General features: G+C 40.8%; 2 protein-coding genes across 3 annotated transcripts in view; both read left to right on the top strand.

Moving 5' to 3' along the window:
* LOC117590020 (unconventional myosin-VIIa) overlaps positions 1 to 1,028 on the top strand; it is a 46,049-nt gene extending 45,021 nt beyond the window's left edge. For both annotated transcript variants that reach the window (XM_034282310.1, XM_034282309.1), the window contains exon 22: positions 940 to 1,028. In XM_034282310.1, the coding sequence (XP_034138201.1) occupies positions 940 to 1,011 (72 nt within the window). In that variant the 3' untranslated portion in view covers positions 1,012 to 1,028. The remainder of the gene's footprint in view (positions 1 to 939) is intronic.
* An 8,502-nt stretch (positions 1,029 to 9,530) lies between these two features.
* LOC117590068 (catenin alpha) lies at positions 9,531 to 16,800 on the top strand. Its single transcript, XM_034282398.1, has 12 exons — positions 9,531 to 9,738; positions 11,188 to 11,564; positions 11,626 to 11,943; positions 12,645 to 12,848; positions 12,911 to 13,595; positions 14,110 to 14,261; positions 14,900 to 14,972; positions 15,034 to 15,101; positions 15,170 to 15,351; positions 15,880 to 16,120; positions 16,183 to 16,299; positions 16,365 to 16,800. The coding sequence occupies exons 1-12, from the start codon at positions 9,585 to 9,587 to the stop codon at positions 16,527 to 16,529; spliced, it is 2,736 nt and encodes a 911-aa protein (XP_034138289.1). The 5' UTR covers positions 9,531 to 9,584; the 3' UTR covers positions 16,530 to 16,800.
* Positions 16,801 to 18,333: the final 1,533 nt, after the last annotated feature.

Genomic DNA, 18,333 nt, shown 5'->3' with positions numbered 1-18,333 from the left:
GTCATCCGGTGGTTAGTGGAGACGCCTTCTGGCAGTGTAGCCGCCCCTGTCTGCTCCGACGCCCGCGTCCGAGAGCCCGCGGTCTGGCACGGTAATGACCTGCGACCAGCCCAGCGGAGCCTCCAACGGTGGGCGACCACACTTACCGTCTTGCACTTTGGGAGGGGGGAAAGGTTTAAATTTACACTGTTACACACGAGCACATGGTTTAGTTTTGTTTCTTTATTATTTTCTTAGTTCTTGTCTTTTTCCTATCTTAGCGTCGAAAATACATTTCCTACGTCCCTACCTATTCGCACCAAACTAAGCCATGGAAAAGGGATGCATCACGCAGCCTCGCTTACCCGATCCTCTCGAGCTAGGTGGGTGTGTGTCCTCGTCCCACGTGTGTCAATGCCCACTGACTTGGAGACTTTTCCGCAGCGATCGCGACTTATCCGTTTGGTTGCCAAAATCTTACTCCCCGAGGCGAGCTCCGCATGGCGATGGCGAACCCTTAGCTGCGGTCCTTTGTCCGGGCTGCGCTGCCGCTGCTGCCGTCGCTGCCCACGCCCGTGGCTTTCTTGGTGTTGGCCGCTCTCGGGCTGCTGCCGGCGCCCTTGCCCTCTCGCTCTGCTTCTCTGCTGCTGGCTCTTGGCGTTGATCTCTGGCTCTGCTTCTGCTGCTGGCTCACGTCACCGCTCTCTGGCTCTGCTGACGGCTCGCGTCGTCGTTCTCGTTTCGTTTTTCTGTTCTGCAATATACCGTATTTACACTTCGAGTACCGGGGATAAAAATAAGGATGACAGTCGAGGTTTCAAAAGAGTGGACCACATAATGCCATTCTGGATCCTCTATGTTCGATCAACTATATAAAGCCTTTAATTTTTTTTAACATTTCAATTTACACATCATAAAAATAATTATTAATTTTTATAATTATTTATATTTCTTTTTCAGGCTTTTCAAATTACAACGCTCATAAGGGAATATTCAGAAATAGCGAAAACAAAAAATTCGAAAATTAAGTAAATATTAACCTTTAATTACAAAAATTAACTATTTAGATAAATAATATAGACGTCTGAACAAAGATATTATACCAAATATGAGTCCAAATCTTGTTGATTGTACATAAATACATAAAAAAATATATTATTGTAATTAAAATAATTTCCGAAAATGTACTTAGAATTCACTCTCTTTGTGTGAATGAGGATACAGCTCAAAATAAAATAGGACTACAAAATCCGAACATTATGTCGCTCTATTCAACTTTCAATTAAATTCTGAATTAAAAACAATTTGTTTCAAAAGACTTGCAGGTTAATAGGTTAATCAGTTTCTTGTTGTCCTTTCCTATTTCGTATTTCCGGATAAAATATGCTTTATTTAAGGTATCGTTTAAGTCTTGGTAAGACCGTCTAAAATGCAGCCACAGCTCAAAATCCAAGTTTTTCGTTAGAAATCGTTTGGTACGTTGCTTATCCAAGTGTTGAGATTTGATCAATACAAACGAAATGGAGTCGTTATTTAGTTAAAAAGTGCGCAATAGTTTAATAAATACATTATATACATATACAAATAAATAATTATCTAACAAATAAAAATATTGTGTATGTTTATGTTTATATACCAACTAATCCCAAACAGTTCGACTGGCCTGTATACAATTTTTGTAGCATGTTTTTATAAGGCATGCGAATTGGTTATTAAGGATGTGGCAGCTGAAAATATAACAGACTCTTGGCTCAATAATTAAGCGTTAGAGTAGGGTGCACAAGTAGATTTTTATATTTATTGTTTTTACAGAGTTTGGGTTTTAAGAAAGTCATTAAGGTCTTCTGCAGGGCCTGCGGGCTTGCATAATGGTGCTTTGGTGTTCAATGTCTGCAAACTTGGATGACCTGCGGCAAAATGATGAAATGTCAAAAATTAGAATTAAGTGTTGAGATGTGTTGAGAAAAAACGATGCTCTTTGAAAGAAACCAAGAAGCGTGTGGGTTCCTCTACGAATATCTTCGAGAGCAAAAATTGTTAACTGAGTCCAAAAGAGTTGATGTACATGATTTTACGTGAAATTTCTCCACGAGCCAGAGTGAACAACATACAAGCTTCAGCTTGTGAATGTCTATCGCGTTCAGAAGTGTGTGACGTCGCTTCGGCCGGAGTATGCTCGCCGAGCCGGGTTCACAGAAATTTATTGGTTTCTGAAAGTAGTAGCTGAAAGAGATGTTTCCGTAAGATCAAGAATTGGGCTAGGATTAGGCGGTGAAAGAAGTCTCGTTTTTATTGTTCCTAAGTTTACAGAGTTTTGGATGTGAGGGGCCTTCTTCCTTCGGCTGGGTGCTCGGCCGTACGTGGCTGTGTACGGTGGGCCTGTCGTGGTTCAGCACACTCCGTGGAGAAGATCGATGCAGAGGTTAAGCACACTCCGAGGAGACGAGTTGTTGCGCAGGTTAAGCATTCCAAGATAGGAGTCCACTTCTGGCGAGGATTCCGAGGTAGAAGCACACTCGGGGAGGCGGATGCGGAGGTGGATAACGCTCTGGCGGGGATTACGTGGTTGGATTCCTCTCGGAGGTGGAGCACGCTCTGGTGGTGATTCCGAGTTTGAGGAACACTCGGGTAGTAGAAACAATAATAATTGTTTCATAATTTAAATTTTAATAGTTTGCTACATAATAGTAGTCTGTGTTTTAAACAGAATAAACATTTTGAAAAAAAAAAAAAAATTTTGTCCGCAACCAACCTTTTGTTGGTGTTGGACGCGGAAGGTTGGTTGCGGACAAAAGTTGAACGAGCCTTCTTCCCATTCAGACTGAGTCGCCTGTTCAACTTCTAAACGCCTGCGTGGATTAATCATTTGAATTTTTCGCAATCACAATTTCTGCTTGTTGACAGAGCTTCCAAAACGCGGAAATGGTGTACACAACAAATTCAGCATCTTCTCGATAGAAGTCAGATCAGCTTTCAGATCAGTCATTGATAACTACTGTGAACATAGAATATAAACTTGATCACTCCATATAAGCTTCGCTAAACTTGAGCAGCTGCAGATGAGGAAAGCACGATCGAAGGGCGTTATACATGATGGCTTGGGAGTCACTGAGCTGCGAATGTTTGACCAACTCAAACTGCAGCAGGGTTTTCATTTTTAGCAATGCAATGCCAAACTGCACAGGCAAATAGCAGATCGACAGCGACGTAAAAATTCGACTCCAATTTGTCCAACAGCTTCAAAAACCTTTCAGATCATGGCAGATCGCCCGAAGTCAGTCAAAGATCAGCACTGGCCACCACTTCACCAACTCTGGCTCTCCGAGACAGATCTGATATTTATATTTACGTCACTCATGGTTACCTAGTTTTCAGTTTCATTTGTGAATATTTATTTTACGGAATACTCCCCAAGAAACAGAGTATTTCGAGCCGTCGGCGCAGATCTCGCAGTTTCGAGCTTTAGTGCGGTCAAATGAATGACCGTTTGTCTCAACGGGAGGAGGCTTGAAGTCTGAAGATCAGGTTTCACAAGACCTGGAATTTCCTGTATGTAAGGCTGGCTCTTCCCGGCCACACTATTTTTGTTAATTGTTAATTTTTGTATTTCACCAACTACGGATATCTTTGTATGAGAGTAGCACCTGTCCGCCTTAAAGAATTGTTCTTTCTCGCCATATGATAACTGACTTTATTGATGGCCTATTAGACCTGTCTCCGTCTCAAGTCAACCATATGGAAAATGTCTTGGGTCAATTGATTGATCTGTGCTTTGTCTCGGATCACTATACCTGAAGACTGCTACCATCCTTCTTTCGAAGTGTCGGTCTATATTGGACCTTCCGTATCAGATCGGATGGGTAGGCCATCTCAACGCATCCACTGCTTTCGTGAAGGCGAGGCCCTAACCTCATTAGGGATTTTGATTGGTCCGCTCTGTACTTGTGCACTGACGCTATTAAAGGCACACGCATATTTTAAAAACTTAAATAATACTTAAAAAAATACTTAAAATACTTGACACGCTTTTTGTTTCGTGATCCCATTCTCTTGTCCGATTAGTTCTGGGGATCTGGGTTCACCAAAACGATATCCAGTCAAAAGAAGCGTTTTGAAATGCCAAGCTTTTTTGGCACCTATATTTATCCAAAATGGAATAAGAACAAGTTTCAAGCTTAAAAGTTGTAATTGTATATTTATACCGGCGGCTAGCTGAAGCCAATCGCTCGCTCTTTCTCCCAGACAGATAAATGATTACAGGTAAATAATGATTCGATATGCAACCTATGCGGAGAGATATTAGCACAGAACTGATTTCATCAGCGACGGCCGATCTTGGTTGTGCCTTCCCACAATCCACCAAAGTACGGAGAGCGCTGCGGGATGAAGTGCCAGTAGATCGAGTCAGCCAGGCAGGATTCATGGACTTCCTTTAGGTGAGAGTTGCTCACGCAAAGATTCCTCAACTCAAGCAGCTCGTTCTTGGCACCAACGAAGTTTGTCGCATTGTACGACCAAACTTGTCTTGGCCTCTTGGATGCGGTGGTCCCCGCTGGGGATGGAAAAATGCAGGATCGGCCACCTGAAGATTGGTGGGAATGTTCTAATCGGCTGCACTAACTGCCAGACTGGTCTGGGCATCGGTAATTGTGGGGGCGATGAGAGCAGTAAGTGTTGTCGAATACTCCGAAGTGCAAGACTGCATGCAAATGCTCACGGTGGATCCTTCTGTGGACACGCTAGTATCTCCCAGAGACAAGAACAGAGGATTGAGTTCTCCTAAGATAAAGCTGCTGGGCGAACCAGGATGTGACGAGATGCAATTGTGATCCAAAATCGAGAATGGCACGACAAGGATCTAGAACGCCAGACCGATGTTTAACAAGCACCACTGCGGTAGCCAGACGCTAGGCTCCTGAAGTCCTTGGGAAGCAAGAAAGGTAGACTCATGGGACTGCGCACTGCTAGCAGAGTTTTGAACAGTCGGAATAAATCCTGATTGTACTGGTCATTCTGGGAGCCTACCCTTACTCTACATTGGCCACTTGTGCAAGCACTAGTCCGATGCCCCGATTTGAGGCAGTTAAAGCAGAGCGACAGCTTCTCCAACGCCTTGTGGCGAGGGAAAGGCGACAGATGTGTGAAGATGTTGCAAGAGTATATTCCGGGGCCCGCTGAATGGCAGAAGCGGCCTCTCAGGAGCCAACAAAGGTTTTCCTTAAATGGCTTTTTCCCACCTGAGTGCTACAAGCGGGTGTCGTTATGGCGTTAATGCACGTTCTCCATCTGGTTTGGGTCTTCGAATCCAACTTCTGCAGAAGCATTTGGATTATCATGCATCCTGCTATCTCCTCAGCACTTCCCAATGTCTGCAGGATGGAGGCGCACATCGTTTTCCGCGGCACGAAATTTGTCAATTCTATTTGCAGAGAATGTTTCGCCAAGACGGTGAACCGATCGTATAAAGATTGAACCTAACGCTTGTAAAGACTCAGCCTTTTATCGACCATCGCAACAGATCAAAAAGGTTTATCTGCTCTGCGGTCTCGTTTAGAGACCTTCGGCAGTTATACACAGTCTCTGAATTGGACGAAATTGAGCCTAGTCTTTGATAGGCCACGTAGGGTCTGGCTGGTCATGCCCAAGTAAGTCGAAAATATCCTCTGCGAGCTCGCCTGGCCTTCGAGGATAACTGCAGTATAGTCTTCGTTACTAATATTTGGGAGCAAAAATAAGTGCAACTCTCTTTTTGCAAGAATGTAATTTTTTTTTAACCTTTGTTACCCATCCTTTATGTTATTTACCACCTCTGTGATATGCGTCCCAGGACCATGGCAAGGTCACTCGTGTCGCACTCGTAGTTGTCGAGGATGTCCTCCGACACCATTTACACTGAGTCCGGCTCAGGAAGGGGCTCCGGCAGTTCGGGGTCAGGCTGGACCTGCAACTGCTTACTTCTGGAGTCGGATATGTAGATTACTATAGTTATGGTCTCGTAGCCATACTCAACCTAACCTTCCGACTGTTTGAGATGTGTTGCCTTTGGCCCCTGGCCTCCTCGACTTTAGATACCTTCCAATCGACTGTAGGAAGGTGGGGGTTGCATACCTGCAGCAGCCTCAGGATCTTCTACGGCTGCTCGGGCTTTATGGAGACCGACGCTCTCGCCCTGGGTATATTTGGGACGTCTTCTCATCTCACGACTTCCAGCTTGGCCCCTGGGTAGGCCCTTCTTTGAACGACGCCACAGCCGTCATGTAGAGGACCGTCGAGCGGTCATCCTGGAAGGCGATGTCTTTCACCGTGCTTTGGTGCCACCCGGCATCCGTATTTTGGTGGCGGTCCGCTGTTTTCCTTGAGCTCCAGCAGGAATCTATTCTGGAGCTCTGCGGCAACTAGGTGCCATTTGTCCCGAAGGACATTGCCATCCTTGGCGCCCCTGTGCAGGACGCCAGTTAGGGTTTTGCCCCTCGGCACCTCCGCGAACGATCTGTTCAGCGGTTTCGTTTTTGCGTGCTTGGCTTGCTAGATGCTATGGTCGAAAGCTAGGAAGGGCGCAGCCAAGACCCCAAGCAAGCGGCAGCGATCGGCCGAGGACCCTGCCGCCAAACCGTGGCAGACCCACGGATGCTGTCTAATGGTAGTCGGGCGGATAGAAGAAAGCTCTCGTGAAATTCGCACAATCCAAGGTGAAACTGTCATATGCCGATGGATGCATGGCTGTGGGATGTGGCAGAGACTTCACCAGGACCATTACCAGCCGCTCTCACTGGGAGGGTATAGTCGAACTTCCACCGGTGTGTCCAGTTACGACAGTTATCGCTCGTGCTCCCCATGTATCCTAGCTCAGTCACAAGGATCCCGGGCCAGGGCTTCTTCCCTGGACAGCCCCGAAAAACCCTTGCCACCAAGCTGAGTGTACAGTTTTTGGCTGACGGCCTAAACAAGATTGGCCGTCGCTGCCGACATCAGTTCTGTGCTAATCTCTCGCCAAATAGGTTGCGTATCGATTGGCACTTTCGCTGAAGCATACATTCATTGTAATTATGTACTTACTTTTTTCGTGAATAAGACGAGTTCCATTTTGAAAGGATTTCCCTAGTCTGCGCAAGCGTGTCGGAATTTCCCAGAGAAGATGATTTGATTGCAACGTCGTCTGCATGTGACACTTATTTGCACCCTCCCCCTTCCAGGTCGCTTAGAATCTTGCGAACTGCCATGTTCCATAGAGGTGAAGACAGGACACCTCCTTGCGGGGTGCCTCTGTTGACATACTTTGACTGAGCCGACGATCCCATTGTCTCCGTTCTCCATGTGATCCGTATGATCTGTGAGTCCGTCAAAGCTTCCGTAACGGCTCCTGGAACGCCGTTGTTGAAGGCTCCCTCGATACGGAAAAAAGACACTAGTGAGTATTCTTTGTCGTGTAGAGATGTTACCGGTAGGCGTCTGAGAGCAACTGAGGATGAATGTTTTTCATCAGTTGTAGCCGTAGTTCTCTCAAAGTTCATAGGTAGAAAGGACGATAGACCTTTCTGAAAGACAGTCTAAAAACTTATTCTGTTGAGTGTGAGGCTTTCTCCGTATTGCAGGCGAAGACAGTTTCCGGCTTAACTCAAAAGTGTTAAAAGTGTTGAGTGCTCGAGCACTACTAGGGAAGTAAGTCAGCTTGATGGTTACACACATTGGCTCCTCACACCAGCTTATCCACGAACCATAGTTTCTTTTAAGATACCCCACCGATGTGGGAGATTTTGAGAGGATCTTACGAAGTCTTGCGGTTCGATCTTTGAGCAACATTTTGGCAAAGGCTCTTTTTGCATACTTCTGCGAATTTTTCCACTAGACGGCTAAAGTCTTTTGGATTGTCTGGGCATGATGGTGATGTGGGGGGAGACTAGTTCTTCAAGGTTGTTCATTTTTTTACAGTTACAGAGTTAGTACTCTCTCGATATACCTAGGACCAAGGACTTTCAAAATCTTTACTATATCTTCAAACCTATGAAACACCAAGGTGAGGTCGGTTTTATATAATATAGGTGGGGCTGTAAATCCAATTAAAAATCACCAAATTGGAGTTGAGATGAAGCTGAAATGGGACTCACCTTTTAAATTCGCGCCCGAGCTCCCCCACTAATAGTGATGGGCAGTGGCGTCGCAGCATATTAGGAGGTCAATGTCCCACCTCGCTTTAACTGACTCTCTTTCGAACTAAGTCAGCAGGATCACTCTCCTCATGAGCCATGTAGGAAGACAACAGTCTCAGTTTCTCTCCTGTAGCTCTAAGACAACTGCCTTGTTTTCGCTTTCCATATATGGATGCTTTAGATTAGTAAGTCGGGCATCAAGTTTCTCACGAAGTTGCGACATGCCCACAAGCGTATTCGTTATCTTCTTCGATCGTCTGTCCTTTTGCTCTGCCTTTTCGCATGTTAGTTCGACTGTTAAACTGTCTTGCTGGAATTGTTCACATACACAAATTGGCTAAGGTCACAATATCGTAAAAGACGGTTGTTTAAAACCCCAGTGACGGTCGAACCGGTTATGAAGAGTTCATCCACAGCGTAACACGGGTTTTTTTTTGTCAAATTTTACGTTAAAACTAAACATATCTAAATATTTTTTTTTCCAGGAAACATCTTGAATAACTGCCTTTTTTATACCCGGAACTCGAAGAGTAAATAGGGTATATTGTATTTGTGCAAATAACGGTTGTATGTAACGCAAAGAAGGAAACGTTTCTGACCCCATAAAGTATATATATATTCGTGATCAGCATCAATAGCCGAGTCGATTGAGCCATGTCTATCCGTCCGTCCGTCCGTCCGTCCGTCTTGTTTGACGGCTAGTTCTCAGAGATTATAAGAGCTAGAGCCAGACTGCTAGTATGCTCACACTGAAACCAGTGTATTTCAAAAATTAGCCCCGCCCCTTCCGCCCCCGCAAAAAGGCGAGAACTTCCCAAATCTAAAATTTTGAAGATAAAGGAAATATATCTAAATCGCCATTCTGTAAGGAATGACCTTATCTATCAGATCACCAAATTGGGATCCGATTGGATCTTTATTATAGCCACAATGAAGAAATTAATTTGAAGTGGCTAAACCCACCCCGTCCCGCAGCTAATATTTATATTTAGAACCCTAAATAAGGATTCATATTGTTTTGTGTTTCTATATCATAATGTTTATTTATTAATTTTATTTGAATTCCCCCTAAAAGATGCAGAAAGTGCCGAAAATTCGATTGAAATGAAAAATTCATCAACTCTATTAACGATGCCCACAAATCGGCTGTTGAAATTCGAATAAAATTATATACATTATTTTAAATTTATTATTTAAAATATTTTAAGTTATTCAGAGCGCTCGTGAAATTCTTAACGGTACTAACTCTGTTATTGAGGTGTATTTAAAACGAAATTACGAAAAATACAGCGTATGAAAACATGTCCGTGTTCCCATTTCTTTGTTCCAAATCGTAGATAATTGACATTTGCTAACTCCAATATTTTGAAATTATCGATTAAATCGTTTTTCGATATAGGCGTAGACATCATTTTAAAAACGTCTACTTAGAAGTGTAAAAATTTGTACCAGGGAATAATGGGGACACTAACTGACTTTGGGCAGATAGCTTTAAAATGGGATCCAAAAAACTTAGAAATTCGTACTATGTCAGTAGAAAAGACACTGGAGCCACTGGTGCTTCAAGTTACAACTCTTGTAAACACCAAGGGTCCCAGCAAAAAGAAAAAAGGTAAGAATTAGTTCTCATTTAATAAAACTGCGGTTTTATTAATTTAAATTTAATAAAAGGCATTTGGCTGTTGGTATTTTAATCAATATATTACATTCGTATGTACACACAACAGATACACTGAAACTGGTGGTACATATTTAAATATGTATGACGTATTTACATATGTACATATGTGTGTACATGTTTAACGATGGTATACACATCGTAGATGGTATTATCTTTTTCTACCGTTGAAGATACATCTTTACAAAAAGATTTATTTTGAGCAATTTTATTTTCAGTTCATTAAGTGTGATGTGTGTGCTAGTACGGCTATTGGTGTTTTAAAATATATAAAACAAAATATAATTGCCTTGTCAGAACTTTTAAGTTTGAACAAATATACTGTGTTAAAAGACTTACATAAAATTTTAATGATAATGACATGAAAATTAACTCCTTTGGTCATTAACAGAATGGTCATCGAAAAGTATGCAGACAAGTATGTACATACATACATATGTATCTACATATATCTCCTATTAACTTTCTCCACGGTTTATACACTTCAAATTTGTCGAATTTAAGGTCCACAGAATGCAAACCCCCTCGATCTGTTGAAAATCTTGGACTGTAATGTTACAGTGCTAATTTTGGTCATGAGACGAATGGTCGAGCTTCCTTAAAAAAATGCCAGGATTGGCATACATACATAATACATTGGGCATTGGGCATACCGGCGAAAGGCATTGCATGCAGATTTCCAAACCTGGGCTTCCCTTTTAAGTACCGTTAAAACAACAAAAAATTCTGAACTTAAAACTGCAGATTAGATTTTGGCTCCATCGCCACCTGTTTCCTGTTTCCTTCTTACAAAAATTGCTCAAAACGTATTAAGAAATGCGATAAATAAATGGTATTTTACTTTTTCTACAACTTCCTAGTAGTAACTTTTAAAGTTATAAAGAAAAACTCGTACTATTTAGTGAGAACAGTTTTCTTCTTGTACTTTTGATGTGCGTATGATGTGTACGTATGATTTTTACCCCATAGGAATTTTCTGCGTGATCCGAAGACTTCTTCGGCTACTTCTCAGGTCGAATTTGTCGGCTGTGCACCTGCATTTGTTACCTCTCCCACATGCTAGATATGATTGTAATGCACTGTATAGAAAAACAAGAAGAACACAGAAGGTTTCCGACAATTTACTTTTTTACAGGCCTAATATCTTCTGGTAAATAATTGTATGAAAGCAGTAACACAATGCATACAAATAATGAAAAATGTCTTCTCACTAAGCGACACGATTAAACGCGAACTTACACTAAAATTAAATTCCACACGTAGACGCCGCCGAGTAACTTACCGATCCCTAAAGGGTGCAAAGAATATAGAAAGATAGATAGATACATTTATAAAATATTATTTTAATTTTAGGTTTAATGAGTTGAATTCTATTTTTTTAAGGCAAGTCCAAACGTGCCAGTGCGTTAGTTGCAGCTGTAGAAAAGGCTACAGAGAACTTTATTCAGAAGGGAGAACAGATTTCTTATGAAAACCCAGACATTACACAAGAAATGCTCACCGCTGTTGATGAAGTGCGTAAAACCGGAGATGCAATGAGCATTGCAGCCAGAGAATTTTCTGAAGATCCGTGCAGTTCGCTAAAAAGAGGAAACATGGTTCGGGCAGCTAGAAATTTGCTTTCAGCTGTAACTCGATTATTGATATTAGCGGATATGGTAGATGTTCATCTGCTATTGAAATCACTTCACATTGTGGAAGATGATTTAAACAAACTAAAAAATGCATCCAGTCAGGACGAGCTTATGGAGAACATGAGGGTATGTCAGAACTGTTCCTTGTTTTATTTTTATTTATCGGTTTCTTGCATTTAATCTTTAGCAATTCGGTCGAAATGCTGGAGAACTAATAAAACAAGCAGCAAAGCGTCAGCATGAACTTAAAGATCCCCAATTGCGGGATGATTTAGCAGCAGCTCGTGCGATGCTTAAAAAACATTCCACTATGCTTCTAACTGCATCCAAAGTCTATGTTCGTCATCCGGAACTGGATCTGGCAAAAGTAAATAGGGATTTCATTCTTAAACAAGTTTGCGATGCTGTAAACACCATTAGCGACGTAGCTCAAGGCAAGTCATCTCAACCGACAGATATATACAGTGGCGCCGGGGAGCTGGCTGCTGCTTTGGACGATTTTGATGTAAGCTCAATTCATTCAATTACATTCGTTAACAAAATATAATATACAAATTTATGAAAAATCGATTCAGGTATACTAGTCGAATTGTGCACAAAATCGAATCACAAAAAATATATTGCGAACCAGAGAGTACCACAGTGCAAGTCGATTACAAATCCCTAATAACTACCTATACATATATGTAACTTTTCATAAACTAAATTCGCTATAACTATAAATAAGAACAGGTCAAAACGAGAAGGGGCGTGTGAGACTTTTTTTACTCTTCACAACTTTTATACCCGGTACAGAGTAGTACACCTGTACCTTAGTGGTTTTTTTTGAATTCAACATTTACATCTTCATCTTTACATATACTTGATCAGCATCAATAGTCGAGTTCAAACAGCCATGTCTGTCCGTCTTGTTTGACTCCAAGTTCTCAGAGACTAAAGGTGTCACCAAATGTTGTGTGAAGACTCGTTATATCACGTTGAATCAAGTTTGTTTCCTTCTCGTTTTAAAAGAGATGTTGAACTTTGATCTGTTACCATTTAAACTTATATAGATTAACAATTATTAAGATTAAAAAAAGTAAGTTAATATGAAGGTTTTTAATCACCATGAGCACCATCAGGCTTTGAAAACTTTACATATATGTACATATGTATATGTACTTTTATTATGGGTGAATGATTTGTTACCAATTGTTTAATGTTCAGGAAGGAATTGTTATGGATCCCATGACTTACAGCGAGAAGCGTTCTCGTCAGTTACTGGAAGAACGCCTAGAGAGCATAATAAGTGCAGCTGCACTGATGGCGGATGCCGACTGTACCAGAGATGAGCGAAGAGAAAGAATTGTCGCTGAATGCAATGCTGTACGACAAGCCTTACAGGATTTACTCTCCGAATACATGTCCAATGTAAGAATTATGTCAATATTTATAATGCATATCTACAATTATTTTATAAATGTTTTTTTTAGATAAGTCAAAAAGACAATAGCCCCGGACTGGTTCGTGCAATTGACCAAATGTGTCGCAAAACTCGCGACTTACGGAGGCAGTTGAGGAAAGCTGTTGTTGATCATGTTTCCGATTCATTCTTGGAAACGACTACGCCTCTTCTAGATTTGATTGAAGCTGCTAAAAGCGGGAATGAGAAGAAAGTGCGTGAGAAGGCAGATATTTTCACGAAACATGCTGAGAAACTTGTAGAGGTAGCCAATCTGGTGTGTAGCATGTCTAGTAACGAAGATGGAGTTAAAATGGTTCGGTATGCTGCTGCCCAAATAGAAAGTTTATGCCCACAAGTAATAAATGCCGCGTCTATCTTAACTGTGCGCCCAAACTCAAAAGTTGCTCAAGAAAATATGACTGCTTATCGCCAAGCATGGGAGGTTCAAGTTCGTATTTTAACTGAAGCCGTCGACGACATTACTACCATTGACGACTTTCTGGCAGTATCTGAAAATCATATTCTTGAAGATGTAAATAAATGTGTAATGGCCTTACAAGTGGGCGATGCTCGGGATTTGCGCGCGACTGCTGGATCCATTCAAGGGCGTTCCGCTCGAGTTTGCAATGTTGTTGAAGCTGAAATGGATAACTACGAACCATGTATTTATACCAAACGGGTGCTGGAAGCGGTTAAAGTTCTTCGAGAGCAAGGTATGAAATTTAAAAGTGTATGAACTTTTTTTTCTCGAATTTTAAATTTTTAAATCTAAATCCCCCCCCGCCAATGACGCACACTGCATAAGGCAGAGTGTGCTAGCGAGAAAGAATGAATCACAACAAGCAAGCATAAGCAAAGCTGTTGGACGGGGTGGGGGTAAACACAGCAAATTAATTTCTTCTTCTAGCTTCTTCCAATAATGGCATCTGGTAGATATGGTCCCTTCCCTGCGGAATGGCGATTTTAGTTTTCTTTTATCTTCAAAATTGTGGATACAGCAGATTTTCGCCCTTTCTGGTGTCGGAAGGGGGGAGGGCTAATTTTTAAAATACACTTTTATCAGTGTGTGTGATATCACAGCAGTCGTCAAAATTCAAGGGTTCTAGCTTGTAGTCTCTGAGAACTAGCCGACAATCCAGACGGACAGACAGACTCGGGTATTGATGCTGATCAACAATATCACCAATCTTATAAAATATAAAAAATAATGAACATTTTTCCTTACAGTAATGATTAAATTTGAACAAAGAGTGGAAGCTGCAGTTGGAGCTCTTTGTACTAATACTAACAAAGACTTAGACGAGAATGAGTTTATTGATGCCTCCCGGCTGGTTTACGATGGAGTTCGCGAAATTCGCCGAGCCGTTTTAATGAATAGAGTAAGTAAAAGCTGCCAAGTTCTTATCCCCTTCGCAGCAGTTTAAGTTTTATTTGGATCTGCTTAAAAAAATCATAGAGACTATACATACACGTTCTAGAAAAGAAAACATATGTATGTATGTACAAATGTATGTACGTATGTATAAATGTATGTACGTATGTATAAATGTATGTACGTATGTATAAATGTATTTACGTATGTAAATGGATGTACGTAATATGTAAATATGTATGTGCACAATGTACACTGTACAAACATATCTTACAAACTCTGAAGACTTTTACTTTTTAAAAGAGATTTGAGGGATGTAATCTATTTCATTCATCAGATAGACCTTTCCAATTTTTTACGAAAACACATTAGACTAAAGTAGAACTTGACGAGAATTTACGTGCAGAAAGTATTTGACGGTGATTGTTATATGGAATTTCATAGTTTAATTTTGTTCCATGTGAAATGTAAACATGGTTGGTTTTGAATAAAATGTTAACATTTGTACACTTTTTTATACCCGGGACTCGAAGAGTAAATATGTAAATAACAAAAGGAAACGTTTCCGACCCCATAGCGTATATTCTTGTGTACAAAAATTATAAACAGTGATTCAAAAACGTAATATTATTTATTTAATTGCAGAGTTCCGAGGACCTGGACACAGATACAGAATTTGAGCCTGTAGAAGACCTAACCTTAGAAACACGTAGCCGATGTAAGAGTTTTCAAATCCGATTTGATATCATAAAGATCTTAACGCTTGATTTATCTATCAGCAAGTGCCCATACTGGTGACCAGACTGTCGACGAATACCCAGACATTAGTGGTATTTGTACTGCTAGAGTGAGTTCAAATATTAATCGATAAAAGTCCAACAGATATATGATTGTGGAACATAATATTTTTATCAGGAAGCTATGCGGAAAATGACCGAGGAGGACAAACAAAAAATTGCCCAACAAGTTGAACTATTTCGTAGAGAGAAAATGACTTTCGATTCTGAGGTCGCAAAATGGGATGATACTGGAAACGACATAATTTTTCTAGCCAAGCATATGTGCATGATTATGATGGAAATGACGGACTTCACAAGGTTTGAAAAAATTGCCTATTACATTTAGAACATTATGATATTGTTACGAGTCAAAATTTGTGTCCCACACATGTTTACCAAAGCTTTCAACGATTATATTTGCCTCGTATACTGACGATATACTTGATTCTTTCTCTTCTACCGACTCTCGGAAATCGCACTGAAAGTAAACCGTGTCTGGAGATAAATTGAGCTGATCGAAAACCTAAAAAAAAAATACAATTAAAAATAGGATATGTAAATCTAGAATTTGTATACCCCGTACTCGAAAAGTAAATAGGGTACATATATTGTATTTGTGCTCGAAAGTGGATGTATGTAACGAACTGAGGGAATGTTTCCAACCCCATAAAGTATGAAAGTTGATCAGCATCAATAGCCGAGTCGATAATAGACATGTCTGAAACATTTGCGTTTTGTAATAACGTGGAGCGCGCTACTTTTCGATTTAAAAAGTAGATCGACAATTTTTGTAAAAGTAAAAGCCGGAGACGCCTGCCTGAATATTCATTTTACTATTTTTTTCAGAGGTCGAGGGCCCTTGAAGACTACTATGGATGTTATCAATGCCGCCAAGAAAATTTCTGAAGCAGGTACAAAACTAGACAAGCTAACTCGGGAGATAGCGGAGCAGTGTCCAGAAAGTAGCACAAAGAAGGATTTATTAGCCTATTTGCAACGAATTGCTCTTTATTGTCATCAAATCCAAATTACTTCTAAAGTCAAAGCAGACGTTCAAAACATAAGCGGCGAGCTCATTGTTTCTGGGGTAAGTAAATATTTGTATTGTAAATTAATTAATTATATTTTTATGGTATTCTCAATTTCAAGTTGGATAGCGCAACATCGCTGATTCAAGCTGCTAAAAATCTTATGAATGCAGTCGTTCTTACTGTTAAGTACTCATATGTAGCTTCAACTAAATATACGAGGCAAGGAACTGTATCAGTAAGTATTTCTGAAATAGTACGAACTTCATCTGTATTTATTTTGATTCCTATTGTCTCGTTTAGTCTCCTATTGTCGTATGGAAAATGAAAGCACCAGAGAAAAAACCATTGGTTAGACCAGAGAAACCCGAGGAGGTTCGCGCAAAAGTTCGAAAGGGCTCTCAGAAAAAAGTTCAAAACCCCATACATGCTTTGTCTGAGTTTCAGAGCCCCGCTGATGCCGTTTAAGGAACCTTATTTTAAATTTATTTTTATAATAATCCAGAATACTAAAAATTAAGCATATTTAAATAATTTAGTAATCGTCATTGTGACGGTTTCTTAATGTCAATGTCCGCAAAGATAGGCCTAAGTGCAAAAAAAAACTATCAACATTAGCCACGGAAAGATGTTTGATTTTAAACGGATACTCCTGACTTCTTAATATGTGAAACACAACCGCTGATATATGACAAAAAGTAATATTTCCCCCACATAAATGCAATTACATGATACTGAATTGATCTATAAACCCAAATATTAAACAACTATAAAAAGTTGAATTTAATAATTTTGTAAGTTTGCAGCACTGGCGTAGTTACTAAGGTTGAGACAAAAATGAAAATCTCTGGGACATAGCAATTCATAGTAACCTTTTTCCAAGGAAGTCTTGAACAGTGTAAGCAATACACCAGCGCACAGTGGGTAAAATTACGGATCTAGATTCAAACGTGTTCCTGAAGCTTATTCGCAAACTCGAGACTTCTGTCTTTCATTTTCGGATGAAAGGGAACACGAAAGCACACTCTTAGCAGTTTGAGGTGTAACGAGTATCCCTCGATTGCATCCACTAAATCGTTCGATTCAGCAGCCATGGTCATTCTTACCACTGTCTTCATGGTTTCCAGCTATTCTTCGGAATGCTCGAAGCGGTTTATATATTCTTCCTCTTTCAAAAACTGGTCCACTAAACCAGATCGAAAGCCCGATTTCAGTCACGTTACAACCTCTAGAAAGAATGTCTGCTGGGTTCTGTTTCGTTTCCACATGCTACCTGATCACTCGGTTTGCAACGAATGTTGATAGCGACACCAGTATTGGACCAGTATACTATTCGCACTATCGTCATATTTGAGCCGGTGACAGAAGTTGCGAGAAGGTGATCGGTACATATCTCAAGCCTTCGAAGCGTTGACTTTGCAGTGTGTTTGTTGTCTGTGGGAGACATGTCACCCAAGGAGAGGTACTCCTCAATGAAGTCCGCGTATATCTTGTGCAACTCAGGATCACGAGACAATCTATTTTCAAGCACCAAAATACTCCGTTTAGCAAACTCGTAGGCGTCGCCTTAGATACTGGGATCTGATCTGAAATGAAGTTTTACTTCAAGCTGACCTGAAAGCAAGACTTGCGTAGTCTTTCTATAATGCTTCTGACATAACTTATGATCAGGAGATAAAGACTTCTTTGAAGACGTAAACTCTTCTAATGACTTTTGTAGTGTGTTGTCGACAGACACTACGGACTCTTCTCGGCAGCTCATACAGTTCCTCGCTTCCTGGGTAACAGTCACCTTCGGATTGTATCTTCCAGACAAAGTTTGATAGTCAGGAACTTCTCTAATTTGACCAACTGAGAAGAGTTTGAAAAAAGACCACCTATAAAGAAATCTATACTCTGTTGCTTGTATAAATATACATAGGTCTGCAAGAGATAGGTTCTTTGGGAATTGCCAGTCACTCACGTTAATTTCTTGAGCTTGGTAATAACCGAGATGGACTTCAAAATCCGGAAATCAACCAAGAACTAACACTACCATTGATTGACGTCTTGACCACAGTGTGTACCTTTAATGACTTGTAAACTTGATTCGCCCTTACCAAGAAAGTTGATACACGATTGCTCCCAACGGATCTGTAAGCACTGTGCAGGTATTCAGCTACATATGAAGTTTGTTTGTGACTTACGGCCAAGTAGTGCCCAGGCCACAACATACTCTCCGGATTTGGTTCGGACGTTTACGACCGGCAAAGCCATAATTACTCTATCCCAA

The sequence above is a fragment of the Drosophila guanche genome, unplaced genomic scaffold, assembly GCF_900245975.1.
Source record: "Drosophila guanche unplaced genomic scaffold, DGUA_6, whole genome shotgun sequence".
Classification (NCBI taxonomy): Eukaryota; Metazoa; Arthropoda; class Insecta; order Diptera; family Drosophilidae; genus Drosophila; species Drosophila guanche.
This window is presented reverse-complemented; position numbering and strand designations above follow the sequence as displayed.